At 41.4% G+C, this 19,359-nt stretch overlaps 1 protein-coding gene across 1 annotated transcript in view; it reads left to right on the top strand.

Moving 5' to 3' along the window:
• The window catches only part of LOC309556383 (kinesin-like protein KIF20A), a gene marked incomplete at its 3' end in the record, with an annotated part of 46,396 nt that extends 29,215 nt beyond the window's left edge, over positions 1 to 17,181 (top strand). Inside the window, exons 16-18 of the mRNA XM_082258846.1 lie at positions 10,395 to 10,456; positions 12,841 to 12,951; positions 16,927 to 17,181. Coding sequence (XP_082114972.1) covers positions 10,395 to 10,456; positions 12,841 to 12,951; positions 16,927 to 17,181 — 428 coding nt within the window. The remainder of the gene's footprint in view (positions 1 to 10,394; positions 10,457 to 12,840; positions 12,952 to 16,926) is intronic.
• Between the last annotated feature and the right edge of the window lie 2,178 nt (positions 17,182 to 19,359).

Here is a 19,359-nt window from a genome sequence, read left to right as displayed (position 1 = left end):
ACAGAGGAGTGTCAGGAGAGTGGACAGAGCGAGCAAGGGTCTCGTCACATTGGTTGGCAGCGGTGGGATTTGCTCTCCAGTTATCGGGACACTCCAAACCACCAGAGTCAATGACCAGCTATGCAGCATGCAGGAGAACCACGCTGAAAGACTTACTTGAGAGCCGCGGAGGGACCGGTGGGACAAAGAACAAGGCCACCCTGATCAGTGAGCTAGCCGAGATGGATCAGAGGGATGGTGATGCAGGACCCCGGTCAGTTGACTTGTTTCAGCAACGAGTTCGGGAGCGGTTGGCATTATATGGTGCTAACCCATCAGAGACCGCCATACAGAATGCCATTAGAGAAATCCAGCTGCAGGATGAGCGACGAGAGAGAACGAGAGCGGCAACATGAGCAGAGAATGGCAGAAATACGGCAATCGGAGAAAACGCCAAAAGATGCAGCGTCCCTATATGAGGAGGAGTTTCGCTGGAGGTTGCAGCAACACTTGGTCCAACAGGATGGGCCTGGATCAGAGGAAGCCATATTGGACTGGAGAGATTTCACTCGAAAGGAAATGTGGTATGAGGCTTTAGAGGATGTGCAGTGGAGGCGGAGAGAGAACCTTCCCAGCGAAGAACAGCGGTTCCAGGTATATGTTGCCCTGCGGTTACCTTTCCTAGGACAGCAACCCCGGGATGAGTGGGTGACGGAGCTGAGGAACCTGATTTGGAAGGAGTTGTGGCTGGATGAAGCTTACCGGGCACTAAAGTGGTACGCCATCAGCTACGACCACTGGATGGCTGATTACAATATGCCGGAAGGTGAGGACTATAGTGGCCCGGGCTTGCTGTGGAGGGCCTTTGAGGAGAGGGACTTTGAATGTCCAGCAGAGTTTCGGCGCTGGGAAATCCAGGACACCAGGGAAGCCCTACTTGGTCTCCCCAAAGCGGATGACTTGGGGTCAGACCTGATTCATCTGGTCGGAAAGGAGTGGGAACTGGAGCAGGACTACCCACGCCTGCTCTGCTCCATTCCACCCCAATCTACCCTGCAAGCAGAGCCGCAGTCCTGGGGGGCATATCCAGACCCACAACCCTTCAGTTGGAGAGACCATACAGACTGGTGGTACTGTGAAGACCCACCGATGGCAGGTGGAGATGGGACCGAGGTCTCTCTACCGGCCCTACAGGGAGGCTGGGCAGCTGGCCCAGGTCCCCAGCTACAGCAGGAGTTACAGGGAGCTGAAGGTGTTGTCCTTCCTTCCAGGCAGCAGTGTACCTTCCAGGGAGAGGAGACAACTAATCGTTCTCCCCAACCACAGGTAGACAACAGCCCTGACCCCAATGGTACAGATGGGACCGCGGTCTCTGCACCAGACCTACAGGGATGCTGGACGGCCGGTCCAGATCCCCCAACCTGCCCCGCAGGAATACCAGGAGGAGGAGGTAGGCGATCCCTCCTCTCTACAGCAGACCCCCAACCAGGTCCTGGGGGTAGTATTTGTCAACCCAGCAGAAGAGCTGGCAACAGGGCAGAGTGTTACCGACCTCTGCCCAGCACCCGCAAAAGCTACAGTCTTCAGGGACCCCAGGGATGCTGGGCAGTCGGCCCAGATCCCCAAAAGCATGAGGAAGTGAGCCCCACCACCCTGTCTTCTCTCCAGTGGCTGAAAGGACTCCCAGGAGAAGGGCCAGTCCACACTTATCCACAGCAGCGGGGATGTTCTACAAGAGTGGCAGAGGTTGGCTGGGTGAGTGATGTTCTGTCCTGGACAATTTGTTTGGGATACTTTGTGGGTGCAGACATTGGAGGACTGGAACTATGGACTAACTTCGAAGTAAACCCAGTTAGGGTCTCCTTCTGTGTTAGTCTCCTGCCGAAAGGGGAGAAATGTGACAGGAGTCACTTTGGGCATGGGGGTTGTGGACCCCAAATTCCTTTAGAGAGGTCGGGGGGCACCATGCCCAGCCTTATGGGGCTCTCATGTTTAAGTCACCCTGCATCTGTTATGGATGCAGGGTGACCAGGAGGGTGGTGAACACTGAAAATATGGTTTGGACTACTACAAATGGGACAGTCCTATTCAGGAATAATGTCTTCCTTGCAATATGACAATTTTATTCCCTGTACAGTATGAGATCTCTGACCATGAAGTCCATCTCCTAATATGGTCATTCCAGGAAGTTCAATGAGGAGACGGGCTGGCTAACAATGTTGCTTTTTGTCTGAGGTGGCTGTCCATTCACCTTTTGTCAGGTGTGCTAATGACCTCACCTGTTGTCTGCTAAGGGATGTATTGACACTCAGAGTAATGTGTATTGAGGGCTTGTTAGGGAACCATTGTTCTGTGTCTTGACTATTGTGTACATTGATTGCCCCCTGGGGCTTCTGTCTCCTTGCACATGGCTGTCCTTCTGGTCAAGCTATCTGACCAATCACTGCTGACTCATTTTCAAGCCCTCATTTGCATGGCTGGAGAGGACCTTATGGGGAACTGCAGGTACTGTGCAATTGACCAATGGGAAAGTGGTTGTTGGGGGAAGGATGTTCCAAATTCTGTATAAGTGTGCTGTGTTCTTCCAATAAAGGGTCTTCCTGTTTGAACTTGCATACAGCCTGCCTGGTGTGTGTTCTAATGGATTCCGGACGGCACATAGCTGTAGTTCGGATCCCGGATCCTTGGTTGACCGAACCTTCAGACGTTGCGATCTGCAAGCTGACTCACTAGAAACAGATGAGTGTCGGGAGAGCGGAAAGAGCGAGACAGGGTCTCGTCACAGGTGTGTTTGGAGATTTGAGTGGCTTATTCTCAAACTAGGTTTCATCATTTATATTTTTTGCAGACCAAGGTCCCGGCGCAACCACCCAAAAGGAAGTGTGCCATTTGTGGGGCAAAACTGAGCTCCTAGTGGAGGCTACCTTTGATAACGTCACAGGAAGTGACAATGTGCCAGTATTGGAACGCATGGCGAGATGCAACCGAGCAGTGGAACGTAAGCCGGAACACTCCGCTCGCCACTCTGCATGCATGTCAGCGGTTGTTTGGAATTTTGGAGCCATTTTTTTCATAACCCCATGTGGAAAATAAAATTTTAAAACGTACTATACCATTTGGAGCATTTATTTCTTGCATAACCCTGGCCCCAAACCCCGAGGAGTGAAACCAAGTGAGGAATCTAACCTGCACCCCACTAGGGGCGGCACAGAGAACCCCTTATTACAGGCCTGGAAGGCCTCCAAGCGTGTCTGGTCTTAGTGCAATACAGCACATAAAACCCACTACCTCTGGTAAGTGATCCACTTTTTACCATACGCCACTGGAAAAAGGAACCCACGCCACCAAAGTCGCGAACTGTTGGAATATTGAGCACAAAGTACCTGCACTTTGATTTAGATCCTGGCAAAGACTGTTTTACTTGTCACATTGTTGGACTTTTTTGCACTATTAATTGCACTATTTGTCATATACTATATATTTCTACAATTACAAGTTAATTATTTACTATTAATTTTATCATATATGCAATTTGTATTCACTGATTATTTATATCCATCTATATTTATTTAAATATTTACACACTTGTATATCATATTAGGCTATTGGCAAGCTCTGAAGATAGTCTTTGGCTATTTTCTGATATATTCACTACACTCCTACAGCTGCTGCTACTTGACACATAATTTAATTTGTTTGTTAATTTGTAAATTTTGAGAACAGCATTTATACCTAGGCGCGGGGAGATACACTATATGTTTAGTGTCGTCTTTTTTTCTACACTATGCCAGGACAATTGCCTGGTTGTCCAATCATGTCCTACATAGGATTTAGCTCTAGTCCTTCAGGCCTTGGTGACTGTTCCTTTCAAGACCCTGAAGGATTTTTCAGAAAAATTACTCACTGAAAACTGCGTTCCTGATTGCAGTTACGTCAGCTCGCAGAGTTAGCAAATTGCAGGCCCTCTCAATTAGAGAGACTTTACTCACAATTTTTGATGGGAGTAGTGTTAAAAAACCGATCCAGGGTTTTTGCCAAAGGTAGCCACTCCCTTTCATAGATTACAGGATATTGTGCTACCAAGCTTTTGTAACTCTCCAAAAAAATGACAGAAAAGGATTTTAATTTTTTGGATGTCAGAGGTCTTATTTACCTAGAGGTTACCAAGAGCTTTAGGAATTCTGAAGCCTTATTTTTTATTTTTTGGAAAACACAAGGGTAATGAATCCTCTAAAGCCACCGTAGCCAGGTGGATAAAGCAGGCAATGAGTTAGGAATGTTACTCCGCCCTTGTCAACGTGCATTTTACAAAAGCCTTGTCCTCGTCCTGGGCTGAAAGGGCTGGCGCCTCATTGGAAAAGATATGTAAGGCAGCCACCTGGTTTAATTTTTTGACCTTTGTTAAAAACATTATTGCCTGGACCTCCTCTCTTCCCAGGAGCAGGCGTTTGGTCAAAAGGTGCTCCAAGCAGTAGTCCCTCCCTAAACTGGTAAGTTCTGGCTCATTGTCTCATGGGCTGTCCTGGAAGACGACTTGAGAAAAGCTAAGTTAGACTTATCGGTAACTCCTTTTTCTGAGAGTCTTCCAGGACAGCTGGATTCCTACCCAGTGAGGTCTTGTATTATGCATATGTTTTACAGGAATGTCCTACAGTTCTCGCAACAATACTGAAGTAGTAGGACTGCCTTTTATCTGGTGGGGTGAACATGTTTCATGTCCTGGTAGGAGGAGCCCTAGGTCTCATGGGCTGTCCTGGAAAACTTTGAAAAGGAGTTACAAAAAAGTAAAAAAAGTAGACTTGCTGTTTTACATAACTCTCAACTCTGAATCCTTGACTTGTCTTTCTCCACGCCTCATAGATCCTTCACCTTGTAGCCTGCTGGGAGTTTTGCAACCCTCTGATTAGACATGTGCTGTTTGTTTTTGTTGTTGTAATTCGGATAAATCAGAATTTCCTAATAACGAATTTAAACTAATCTGAAATAACGAACGGAAATTTAAACAAAATTCAAATCTAATTCGAATTGTAAATCTATTTTCTAAAAAAAAAATACAAAAAAAAAGTATAAAATAATAAAGCAATAGAATAAAAATAAATGGATAAAGAATAGAATATCATTTAAAAGATACAATTGATAATGACAGTCTTCTAAATTTGAATAGAAAAACAATACAATAGGATAGAATATAAAGAAAGGTGTTTATATCTTTCCATTTCTTTTCTGTTCTGTATTTATATATTCTCTTTTCTGTTCTAATTTTTTTTTTTTTTTTTTTTTTTTTATTTCTATTCAAATTCATTCTATTTGAAATTTTGAATTTTTTTTTTTAAGATGGTTATGTTCTAACTACTAACTTCCAAAATTCGAATTTGAATTGAATGACGTTGAATAGAAAAGATTGGAATGGAATACAAAATGGAACAGAAAAATGCAATAGAATATAACAGTTATGCCCCATCAACACCTGTCAGTGTACCATTGCCCCATGCATAGCTGCTGTGGTGTGCCACAGTTGCCACATGCAATGGAACCTAACCATCTTCAGAATTTCGTGTGTGTTACCATTCAAAAGTTTGGGGTCACTACTTTTTTTTTTTTTTGACACATTTTAAATTAATCAGAAATAAAGTCTAGACATTTTTAATGCGGTAAATGACTATTCTAGCTCAGAACGGCTGATTTTTAATGGAATATCTACATGGGTATATAGAGGCCAATTTCCAGCTATCATCACTCCTGTGTTCTAATGGTACATTGTGTTAGCTAATTCGTGTTTAAATGGCTAATTGATGATTACAAAACCCTTGTGCAATTATGTTAGCACAGTTGAAAACTGTTGTGCTAATTAGAGAAGCTTTAAAACTGGCCTTCCTTTGAGCTAGTTGAGTATCTGAAGCATCAGCGTTTGTGGGTTCGATTAAACACTCAAAATTGCCAGAAAAAACGTTCTTCTGAAACTCGACAGTCTATACTTGTTCTGAGAAATGAAAGCTATTCCATGTGAGAAATTGCCAAGACACTATTTCCTACAACGGTGTGTACTATTCCCTTCAGAGAACAGCACAAATGGCCTCTAACCAGGATAGAAAGAGAAGCAGGAGGCCCGGTGCACAATTAAACAAGAGGACAAGTACATTAGAGTCTCTAGTTTGAGAAATAGAAACCTCACAGGTCCTCAACTGGCAGCTTCATTAAATGGTACCCGCAAAACGCCAGTCAACATCCACAGTGAAGAGGCGACTCCGGGATGCTTGCCTTCAAGGCAGAGTGACAAAGTTCGGAACAATAACTAAACATATGATCTCCGCCACGATACAATATGGGGTGTATATTGTTGGATTATGAAGCTATTAATGCTCAGTACTACAGGTATCTGTGACGGCGTTCTATGGTGAATGGGGATATAACCTTGTTTAGTGTACAGGCATTCGGACTTTGTTCTGGCCTGCACATTGATACATTATGTGGAACTTATGTGAATTCATATCATATAGGATATTGGGTGCTATTTTGCATCTTCTCCCGATGGTTTGTTCTGATAAACCTAAAGGCAATACACAAAAACTCCTGTCACGAATGCTATTGTACTTATAAATTTTCACTAGCATAGTATAATGATGCCAAAAATCGTGCTTTCTTGGGATATGTATCCTGTATGTTTAATCTGCTATGAAGACTAGTTGTAAATATTCTGTGTTATTTTGTGCTTGCACTGTTCAGGATCTCCTATTGTAAAGCTGAAGACTCTTCGGGCAGGATTAGAGATTTAAATAGGAAGCAAAAAGATTACTGCGCTAACTAAGAAGTGAAAAAGCAGCTGGCACCAATCACTAGACAAAAACAGTGACTAATATAACAACAAATAGAAAAAAATGTGCAGCGCTGATAATTAATGATGTATAAACAAATACAGAAGAGTCCACACATAGAAGTCCATCAAAAAAATCCCAAGTGGATGATTGAGCTGAAATAAATCCAAAAGAAAGTATTGTGATCTTAATGTGCAGCAAATCCCAACACTGAAGATAAAGTGAATTGCGCTCACCAGATGGATGGGACCCAGATACCATATAGCATAAGGGTCAAACAGACTAATGGAGATGTTTGAAGACTGTCCCAGCTGGATTCACCGATCTCCGAGATTTCCATATGGAGCAGTAACGAATATGAACACTCCAGAGCTCAACTCCAACACGGTTGTAGATAAAACCAAAAAAGGGGGACAGACATAGTGTAATACTGCTGGGTTCAAATTTATTAAAAATAAAGCCGATACACTTACAAACATCCATGAATGATATGCATGTCAGGTATACATAGCAGGGCTGACTGTAGTCCTCTTAACGCGTTTCAGCATAGATGCCTTTCTCAAAAGATAATGCCAGCCTTCAACTACCTACTACATATAGAATAATGGATGGTTTGCTCCACCTGAGGAAAATCAACTCTGGGGACCGCATGGAAGCGTGTAATGGCGCCGGCGTGTGCTCCAAGCCTCGCTCTGATGGCCCGCCAATAGCGTAACGTCACTTCCGGGATTCGGCGGAAGTGACGTTGTTGGAACACACCGGAAGGCAAGCTTGTGGTTCAAGACTCCCATTTCGTGATATATTTCTTATGGTGACATCCGGAATAAACAGGAAGTGACGATCAGAAGACCGAGTAATCATATATGTCTATATTATCACATTAAAGACCAAAAGAATACACCACTAATAGAATCTGTGGTGACTTTCGACTCAGGGGGACAAAAATGGGTCAGAATAGATTCAATATTAAGTTAAAAAATATATATTAAAATATTATGTAAAATATGTACATGAAATAGCCAATTAAAGGCGTATAACCTATAAAATCATACACAGTTACATAACAATTAATAAAATGCAGTATAAAAGGTTAATAAGATATATTAAAACCACATAAAATTAAAAAATATATCTAAAATCGAGGAGGAGGAAAGGTATTCGAACACTAAAATTAGGGAATAAATATGAGTGTACAAATCAAGCTGTGTTGATAAAAGCATTTATGTCCCACTCAATATTGAAGAAGGGTATTATACCCGAAACGCGTAGGGTCCTGTGCTCTGTTCTCCACCAGCTGTACCTAGGAGTCTTCTGTGCTGAGGATGGTCTGTTCTTGCATGCAATTTTATATCTTGATGTATATCCAGTCATCTTCTGTTTGGAATATGCATTTATTGTATAATTAATTTTTTCTATGTATAAATAAAATGTGACCTTTTTTTAATACTTTTGCGTATACTTTTTTCAGTGTTTAGTGGCATTTATAGTCCCAAACAATTGGGGGTATCCTCCTTGTCTCTACTTACCGGGATGATGGCCACCAACACTGGGTACTAGGTGATACAATCCAATGTCCTCCTTAAGTGGCAAAGAAAAAGCCATGTCCGAGACTGGCCAATAAAAAGAAAAGATTAAGCTGGGCAAAAGAACAGATATTGGACGGAGGAAGATTGGGAAAAGTGTTATGGACAGACGAATCTAAGTTTGGGGTGTTTGGATCACACAGAAGAACATTTGTAAGATGCAGAACAAGTGAACAGATGCTGGGGTAGTTCCTGACGCCATCTGTCAAGCATGGTGCAGCTAATGTGATGGTCTGGGGCTACTTTGGTGCTGGTAAAGTGGGAGATTTGTAAAAGGGATCTTGAATAAAGAAGGCTATCACTCCATTTTGCAATGTCATGCCATACCCTGTGGACAGCGCTTGATTGGAGCCAATTTCCTCCTACAACAGGACAATGACCCAAAGCACACCTCCAAACTGTGCAAGAACTATTTAGGGAAGAAGCAGTCAGCTGGTATTCTGTCTAGAATGGGAGTGTCCAGCGCCATCACCAGATCTCAACCCTATTGAGCTGTTGTGGGAGCAGCTTGACCGTATGGTATGTAAGTGCCCAAGTCCATCCAAATTGTAGGAGGTGCTTCAGGAAGTGTAGGGTGAAGCTTCTTCAGATTACCTCAACAAATTGACAGCTAGAATGTCAAAGGTCTGCAAGGCTGTAATTGCTGCAAATGGAGAATTCTTTGAAAGCAAAGTTTAAAGGACAAAAGTATTTTTAAATAAAAATCATTATTTGTAACCTTTGTCAATGTCTTGACTATATTTTCTATTCATTTATTTTCTATTCATTTTGCAATTGGGTTGATGAATAAAAGTGCGTTTTGTGTGTGTGTGTGTGTGTGTGTGTGTGTGTGTGTGTATATAATGTATATAATCGAATTTGAATACGTTTTTCTAATTCGAAATACAGATTTCGATAATTTTTGCAAATTCTAATATGAAACTAATTTAACTAAACAAGTTTATTTAAATACCGGCACTAAGCAAATTTTTTCATCCTGCACATGTCTAGCTTTGAGAACAAAGTCTGAGACGCACATGCAACGTAGACCTCCACCTTAATTTCTATAGAAAGAACATCCACCATTGTTTCAAATTGGAGACACTGGGTTGAAACAGGTGTCCAACCAGGCTATTAACATTTTCAGAGCGTAATGGTAGCCTATATTATTATGATGAGCTTCCTTAAAGTACCTCTGTCATGGGAAAGTAGGAAGCTGACATTGCTACCCTCTACTCCTGAAATGCTAACTGCCGAGGTCTAAAGCTGATGCTTTGGCTACAATTTCTTAATTGCTGACCTAGTACAGAAACGAGGGAACAGTTATCACTTGCTGTCTGCCGTGTTTGGGTCAAGTATTGAAAGCCAAGCAATTAGAAAGGAAAGCTCAGAAATGACTACCTCCACGATTGTCACATGATGGGGCCCTTTTTAATGGTACAGTTTTTTAATATAGATTTTTCATGTTGTGTTTTTACATTTAACGGCCACATTGCGCGTGTGTGTGTGTGTTGTGTTTTTTTTTTTTTTCCCCCGCTCTTGACTTTAAAATGGACAATTTGTTTTCCAGAATAAAATCTTGCAGCATAAGTGCACCAATCCTCTTCCTAAATGTTTGCCCCTTCCCCTGTGTCTAGTGCACTCAGCAAAACAATGTTAGTCTTCTGTTCTTGTTAATTTTAAAACTGTGCGGTCTGTCATTACAATTTTCTGGGCATTTACTGCATTGGAATCATGACCTTGCACATAGAGAAGCTACATACTTGTATTGGCCTCTGAGAGAAGCTCTGCTTTTACATTTGTATTTGAGGAGATTGTTAGTGCCATTTCCTGGTGGCGGAGGAATTCTGAGATGCTTTAAGATATTTAATGGGAAATATTCCTTGCACACTGCACTTGTCAACACAAGCTAAGATTTTGCATTAAATCTTTATTTTAGGTTAGCATTATTTTTGCGATTAAACTCTGCTTGGAGGAGTGTATTGCACTTTAGGTGACCATTTTAATATCCTCATTGACCGATTTGTTTGCCCTTCTTCAGAAAAGGATTCCATGTCTGGAGCCATTGAAGCATTAACCAAACGTGGGCAAGAAAAAGAAAAGGTAAAACATCCATCTACATTTAACTCAAGAAGTAGTGTGCTAAGTACCTTTTTTTTGAGATGATTATACTGGACAACAGGTTTTGATCACTGAACAATTTTTTTTTTTTTTTTTATTGTATCTTTAAAGATTTTTGGCTAATCTCAACAATAACCTGTAATTTGACCTTTCACATACTGTTCTATACAAATCCTCTGTATTTGTATTACCTGTTGGCTATGCTGCGCACTTGAAGGAGACCTACAATAAGACATACAAAAACATGGAACTGTTAGCACAATTGGTACACCAAGTACAACTAGAATACTTGTGGAGATCTAACAGTAGCTCTGCTGCTTGGAATGCAGCTCCGATATTTCAAGTACTGTTACATATGCGAACGGGAGTGCCACACTAGAGTTGCAGTATAATAAAAAGAAATGGCCACTTCAAAATGTTAGTTTCTGTATAGAAAAACATGGTATAAAAGCCAATTCATCTAACCAAGCTACTTTTGCCCCCACCTCACATAAAACTCAGACTAATGAAAAATTGCATGAAAGCAATAAAAGGTGGAGGTGAAGGGGGTTTTTTTTTTTTTTTTTTTTTTTTTTTTCGACCAATGTTTCCAAGAATTAATGCCAAGATGCTCTTATGGAGCATTTTCTAGCAGCTGCTCTAGAGGCTAACACCTTTTTTGGGACTAATCTGGTATTCAGATTAACTGGGCTAAATTTATGATGTTCCCACTGCACCCATCAGCTCACCATCCTGCTATTGGCGCCCCCTTAAAAAGGCTTCCTAATTAAAATGCCTAGATGTTGAGATCCATAGGGATCTCTCCTGCTATATAATCAATCTTTTGCTGACAAGTCAAACTTGCTTGAAGTTGTCGTAGGACATCAAATCGGGGGGACTGTTCTGTCCTCTGTTCTGTTCATCTGTTCATCAAGGTGTAGCAAGTAAGAAATCAAAATAAACTTTTTAAGGAGCAAGTCAAACATGCGCCGCCACCGGAGTGGTGAAGAATTGAATGTTACTCCCATTGATCACTCTCAGGCGAGCCAGATAAGCCATAGAATATACGATCCCAGCCTTTCTCTCCTCTTCCTCTTGACTTCAGTAAATGTGGCTCTGTGCGTCTGCAATTCCACTGAGAAGTCAGGGAATCGATAGTCACATTTTCATAGCGGATTTGCCCCTTTTGCCTAGATTTTTTTTTTGGACCAGATCCCAGTCTTTACAGTTAAGCATTCTGGCCAACAGAGGCTATGGAGCTGCACCAGGCAAGGGAGGCTGTGCAGGCACCCTGTGTGCGGTTTTACAGCAAATGCAGTAGAGAAGTTTGCATCTGGAAGAAAGTCCATACTCATTAGAGCCAGTGTCGGTTCTGGGTCTAAGTCGGTGATTTCAGTGGGCAAAATTCCACCTTGTGACGTCAGAAGCAGCAGTGCCACTGGTCCACTGGTTGATGTAGCTGGATGGCTTCACCCCTTGCCTATAAAAGAACTGTCAAAGCCAAAGATTGGGCATGCCAAGAGGAGAAGTATTCCTTCTTTTTTTTTTTTTTTTATTTTAATTTTAACTTTTTTCTATTTCTCGGGTCTGGCGGGCATCGTGATTTGACTATGAATTTACATCGAGGGACATTCCTTCTTTTTTTTTTTTTTTTTTTTTTGGTGAAGGAGTAGGGGTATGATGTACCTGCTACCCATTCAAATGGGGGGGGGGGGGGCGTGATAAGCCCCCAACAACCACAGCTCAGGGTTGTTGGGAAGAGGCCCTTGTCCCCTTACACATGGGGATAAGGTGCTTGGAGGGTGCTTTTCGATAGCTTATCAATGTCAAGTGGCTTGATCTGTTAATGGGACCAGTGGAAATTTCTGGAACAGTCAAGTATGTCGGTGAGAATTTTCTTGGCAACTACAGAGCACCAAACTACATACCGCTGGTTAACAAACCTTATTACAACATACTAGACCATGAAGTGCAACATGTCGCTGAATAATCTTCTGCATTCGCACTTTGATATTTCCTGAGAATCTGGGTGCAGTCAGGGGCAGGCATGGTGAAAGTTTGACCAGGACATTGCAACAATGGAAATTGCTGGATACTGGAGTGAGATGCACCTGACCAAGGAAAATCGGCAGCAAAACACTTTCAGACCTGTTTGAACTCGTGCAGTGTCAGAAACATTATGCAAAAAAAAAAGTTTATTTCTCAAGATTCCAATGTGGTTTATTCTGAAGTTATACCGTGCTTGTAACCAGTTTGAAGGGCTCTAATTGCCACAATCCTTCAGGAAGATAAACTTGAGAATTTGTTGTCCAGTGTGATGTATTTTTCTACACTTAGGCACAGTACATACCATTGCCTTATAAAGAGAAAATGTCTTCTTTTGACAGATTATTCTTGGTCTGAAGTTGCAATTACAGAATAATAAAGATGAAAATGATTTACACATGAGAAGACTGGCTGAAGAAAATGAAATGTTAAAGCAGCACCTGAAAATAAAGGTAAACTACAGTGTATATTCAATGCATTTAACTTGTTTGTTCTCATGAGTTAAAGCTGAGCTCCACCCAAAAGGGGATGTTCCGCTTGAAGGACTCGTTCCCTGCTCCTCTTGCACAATTGGCACTTTTGAGGAGAGGGGGGCAGCAGGTACCCGATTTTGACAGGTCCCTACTTCCCTCTTCCTTTTCGAGTGCTGCGGCAATCGGGAAGAAAAGCAAAGGGAGGTTCCATGACGGCACAACCGGGCTCTGCAAAGAAGGTATTTTGCATTATAATTTTAGGAAAACGTGCACACACAGTACTGGTCAGGGACCTAAAACAGAGAATTAACGTAATTAATGCATGTGACTTTCCAACAACTTTGTTACCTGTTGGAATCTGGAGCAGTGGTCCTCAACCCTGGTCCTCAGGGCCCACTAACAGGCCAGGTTTGCAAGATAACTGAAATACATCCCAGGTGATATAATTTGCTGCTCAGTGATTGCAGTACTCTAGTCTGCATCTCCCCAAGGTAATACTTAAAATCTGGCCTGTTAGTGGGCCCTGAGGACCGGAGTTGAGGACCACTGACCTGGAGGATGTTGAGCCTGAAAATATATTTTTGCTGAAGAGTATCACAGAAGAGCTGGCTGGACATGTCCTCTGGATATTAGATTAAATTTGGCCCACCAAGCCACCTGGAGGGCCTAGTCTGATCCTCAGAGGTAAGGGGGCATTACAAATGTTTGCATTTTGTGGATTAAAAATTGACAAATGGTGTCTCTACATACCCCACAATTGGCAGTTGCCAACATTTTTTGTTAAGCAACTAACTTTGACCCTGAATATAACACTGTTCAGAGATTTCCATCACTTGCGTGCTCTAGAGAGGAGCATTTTGGCAGAAAATGCCCGATGTGTCTAAACATGCCTAAACGCTATGTGCATTTCAGTGCTGAAAGTTTGTTCACTCCATTGGCAAGATTAATTCATTCTGGCCAATGAAATGAAGAAACGTCCAAAAGCTTGACACTCCTAAACATGGCTTTAAGCTGGGTTTTTTTTACGCTTTTATCCTGTCATTTAAGTTGTACTCATTACTGGAGGTGAACCTAACAACAAGTTGCAATCAGAACCTTCATTCCTAGTGACCAGCTATAACTGGTCATGAATCTCAGAGTGGACTAATGTACTAAAATCTGGTTGTTCTGAGTTACATAGTTGCACAGTAATTGAGGTTGAATTAAGACCATAGTTCAACCTGTGTCGGTGGGTGTGGATGTATTCATTTCCCATACCCATGAATGTTTTGATCTTGGAGATGTATGTCCAAGAGTCTTTTAAAAGTAGCCATACTCCCCTCAGTTACTACCATTTGTGAAAGTGAGTTCCACAATCTTATTGCCTTTACTGTAAAAAAAAAACCCTTGCATAGCCTGAGGTTAAATCGCTTCTCCTCTAATTGCATTGAATGGCCTCGTGTCCTCTTGCACTCCTTGCAACTGAATATTTTTTATTTATTTTTTTTCTATGCTGAGATCCCCTTTGATGTATTTGTAAATCGGTATCATGTTCCCTCTCAGGCATCTCTTCTCCAGGGAGAATAAATTGAGCACTTGTAAACACTACTCATAATTTACGTCCTCCAATCCCCTAATTGGCTTAGTTGCCCTTCTTTGGACTCTTTCCAGTTCCAGCAAATCCATTAAGGATTGGCGACCAGAACTGGACAGAATACTCCAGGTGTGGCCGGACCAGAGTTATAAAGTAGTAGGATTATAGATATATCCCCTTATGCATGCCAATATTCTGCCGGCTTTGGCAGCTGCAACTTGACATTGCATGCTATTGCTTGTTCTATCTTCAACTAAGACTCACTAAGACTTCCAGATCTTTCTCCATTCTTGATTCCCCCAGAGGTTCCCCCAACGCGTTTTTTTGTTTAGTCCCCCAAGTGCAATACCTTACACTTCTCCACATTAAACCTCATTTTCCGCGTAGTTGCCCGCTCTATTATTTTGTTCAGGTCATTCTGTAAGATTTCTGCATCATGATGTAAAGTTATTGCCCTGCTTAATTTTGTCATCTGCAAAAGCTGAGATTGAGCTAATGAGCCCGTCCTCAATGCTATTTATGAATAAATTGAACAAAACTGGTCCCAGGACTGAGCCTTGGGGTACGTGTTATTTATTACCACCCTTTGGACACGCCCCTTTAACCAGTTTTCTATCCATGCGCAAACCTTGTGGTCTAAGCCAGCAGATCTTATTTTGTAAATTAATACTTTGTGGGGACTGTATGAAATGCCTTAGCAAATTCCAGATACACCACATCCACAGGTCTCCCCCCATCTAGCTCATCTCGTAGAATGTTAAGATTGGTCTGACAAGAACGCCCTTTTGTAAACCCATGCAGATTACTGCTGATACTGTTGACTTTAGCAAATTCTTGGATATAGTCCCTTATCCTTTCAGTAATTTGACATACTATTGACGTCAGGCTGACCTGCCTCTAATTTCCCGGGATATACCTCTGCCCTTTTTTGAATATTGGTATCACGTTAGCTTTCCTCCAGTCACCTGGTACAGTTCCTGTCAAAATACTATCTGCAAAGATCCGGAACAGTGGTCTAGATATAACCTTACTGAGTTCTTTGAGTACTCTCGGATGCACGCCATCCGGTCCTGGTGATTTGTGTTACGTTATCAAGACTTTTCATGATTTCACCCTCTGTTAGCCATAGCGGCATGTCATGTGAAGTAATGCTAACCATACAGTAATGGTCTGTATACCCCTCCTTTTCCTGTGTAAAGACTTGAGGAGAAGAAAGCATTTAGCACAGTTGCTGTCTATGTATCCTCTGTAACCCTCTTCCCATCATTGTTAATTGTGTGCAACATGCTCTGTTCGTGTTTTTTTGCTATTGATATATTTAAAGAATTTCTTAAGAGTTCCTTTTACTTTCCTCGGCCATGTCTCTGTCGATTTTGGCCTTCATGATTTTGTATTTACATTTCTTATTCGATTACTTGTATTGATGGAAAGCCGATAAAGTCCCCTCCGATTTTATATCTCCTTAAAGGCCATTTTTTCCCGCAAATACGTTTTTTTTACATTACGGTTTAGCCACCCTGGTTTTAGCCTTGGCTCTTCTACATTGGTTTCCCATAGGAATGCACTGTGAGATGCTATTGTTTAATACGTTCCTGTGGTCAGTGTTCCTAGGGTTTGGTCCCAGTTTATTTTCTTTATCATTGAGCACAGTTTGGGAAAGTTTGCCCTTCTGAAGTTTAGGGTTCTTATATTCCCCCTCTTGCCTTGCTATCTTGTGATTTTTTTTTTACGTTAAATGTGATCATCCTGTGATCGCTAGAACCCAAGTTGTCCTGGACTCCTACATCTGATATCAGATCTGGGTTATTTAGTAATTGATCTAGCACTGTATTCTTTCTAGTAGGCGAATCCACCAATTGGGCAAGTAGTTGTCCTGTAAGATATTCATGAAGAGACAGACCTTTGAGTGTGCAGTCCCCTCTTCCCAGTCGATGTCGGGATAATTGAAGTCCCCCAATATGATGACTGGCCCCAGCTTTGCCGCGTTACCCAACACTAAAAGAAATTCCAGCTCAACCTCCTCCCTTTGGTTGGGTGGCCTATAACGTACCCCCACTATTACTTTCCCCTTTACGTCTTCCCTATGGAGTTCTACCCACACAGGTTCTAACCCCGTACTCATCCCTTAATGTCACTCCTCTCTAACACCCTTACATTATTTTTGACAGAGACATACCCCTCCCCCTTTTCCTTCCCTGTCCTTCCAATAGAGTATTTTCGGTTACTGCAGTATAAACCATTTTTTGCAGTGCTTGATATTAAAATTATGTAAATGGGGTGTGGTTGACACAGAAGATTTGTACAATAGTAGTAACATTTTGTGGTAGTCTTTAGTCTCATTGAAGACTACAATAAAGTAAACCCTTCCTTGCATTTTGCAGGAACAGGAGGTTCGGGGTCTCCAGAACCTAGCAGAACGAGCCATTCAGCTAGAGGCTTCTGTGACAGAACTTCAGACTCAGCTGGATGAAAGCAGGAAGCTTGTGTCATCAGATGTATTTGAACCGAAGCCTAAGAAAAGCCTGTTTTCTAATATTAGAAAAACCATGACCGGCACTCCAAAAAAGGGTAAACTTTTGGAAACCAATGCAGAAACCACAGGCCTAACCAGGAAAAAAAATTTGTCTCATAAATGACAAAAACCAGACACTCTTCACGTTGGTGTATTTGTTTAGTGTAAATGTATTGTTTGTTCCTATTTATTTAAATAAAACTCTTTTTAAAATGTTTGTATATCACAATTTTAATAAATGACTTGTCTTAAGTAACTAATTACTATTGTCTGAAATGTTTTATTGAGATGGCAATTTGATATTTTGAGGTGCTGCCTACAACACCTATGGTTTTCTATGCCAAAAGAAAACCAGAGCAGGGGTGGTTTTATTTTTTCAGTGAGTTCATTGTGGGTATGAGCTGTCAGTGTGTGTGTTTCATGCAGGCAGTAATTGTTAAAACATCATCTTTGTGACAAAAATCATTTTGCTAGGTCATCTCCATTTTGGTTGGGCAACTTTGAGGAAGCCATCACTGGTAACAGGTGAACCGGTGTGGGTTTCCAAGGCCAGTGTGTCTACAACACAACCCATGACTTAAAGAAAGCCAAAATTGGTTTTCCTGGAATTTGCATGTGGCATGTTTTCTATCGTCAAATCACAGCATCATGTTAATTTCTCAAAAATGTTTTTTAAAAAAATCCTATTAATCCTTCAAGTTGTCTGTCCAAACCATCCTGAAATTTTGCAACCTTGTTTAGTTGACAGGACTGGGCAGACTTCACATCAGAATGACTTCTCTCCCTGGCAAGGTCCAGGAGAGGTAGATGACTTATCTTTTATTGGATTTGAGGAATGAACTCTTAAGTTCCTCTCTAGACTTCTACTTTTGCATTTCCAAGGCCAAGCCTTACAGACCTGGAAAAGATGTTTCTTATGTCGAGAGAGTTCTGCTGTGTCTGTTTTTGAAAAATACCTCTTAATTGCCCCATCAAGGGTACTACCAAAAAGCCTCTGGTCATGTAGAATGTAAACTCTTGGAGAAGGAATCAACCAATCAGTGATGAAGCCACAAAGCCCTTCTGATCCTTGTAGAAATAAGCATAACCATGGAGGAGGTGTGAACCAGATAAAGCAAAGTTTTTTTTTTTTTTTTTTTTTTTTTTTTTTTTTTTTTTTTTTTTTTTTTTTTTTTTTTTTTTGTGAGAGTCTGACTTGGCATTAGATTTTAGGCAATACTCAATACTGTCAACCCATTTCCTCAGTACTGGGTCCCCAGGATAAAATCTTTTAGGAATAATTGTGCCATCACACTGGAAGAGGCTGAACCTGGATATGTGCTGTAGGAGTTCATCCATCCAAGAAGTCGGTCTTCAATCTCAGGACAGAAAAAGCACACTGGCTGCAGGAAATCTTTATAGCTACACAATGGGTCTGTCTTAAGGGATTGGGGGTAGATGTCAAACCCTATCCCTCAAACATAAAGTGCCTGGAAATGAAAGTATTCAATACCACAGTGTAAAAACTGACCATTTGATCTGATGTAGAAAACTGGACTCACCCCCCCCCCCCCTTTTTTTGAGCAAGACAGCTGTGGTGAAATGTGTCAAGGTTGGCTTTTGGTGGAGATGCTGACGATTATAAACGCAGAGCGAAGTTTTTTAGTGTGGCTTACATTTTGCTTTTATACTTTGAGTGGTGATGGGCTGTGGTAGCCAGAACCCAGGTTGTCTGTGTCAGATGAAAGGGGCAAGTCTGGAGTGGAGACATGGGTTTGGTATGTTTTTTTTTTTTGTTTTAATTAACAAGTTTTTTGTTTTTACAGCATCTCATATAATCAGTAGGCAAAGATATGCTTCATACCATAAGCTTCTAATTTTCAAATATAATATTCAAGGTAAAAATTACAATAGAAACCACACATTATATACATTAAAGGGAAAAATAAAAAAAATTCCATAAGAGCAAAATCACTCTTGGGTTTGTATAACAAAAATGATGGATTACATATGACTTGATTGAACAACACAAATGTTAACACTTGAATGCTTTTAGAATGTATCTATCATACCTGCATAGTAGAAACAGACGTGTGTTTAAAGTGAATCTTGGCCTATGAACTAAGCCAATCACTATGCTATTCTTTATATATAGTCTAAAATGTTTAGCCACAGTTCCATCTTGGCTACCACCATTATGCATATCTAATGGATTCCCTTCTTGACACATTTAATAAGAAATTGCAATAATGGTATCCATAGACATTAGATGGCGATCCAGATGTTTTTTACTGGGGAAAATCTTTGATACACACAACACTGA

This window comes from Pelophylax lessonae (assembly GCF_965119305.1).
Source record: "Pelophylax lessonae genome assembly, chromosome: 5".
Classification (NCBI taxonomy): Eukaryota; Metazoa; Chordata; class Amphibia; order Anura; family Ranidae; genus Pelophylax; species Pelophylax lessonae.
This window is presented reverse-complemented; position numbering and strand designations above follow the sequence as displayed.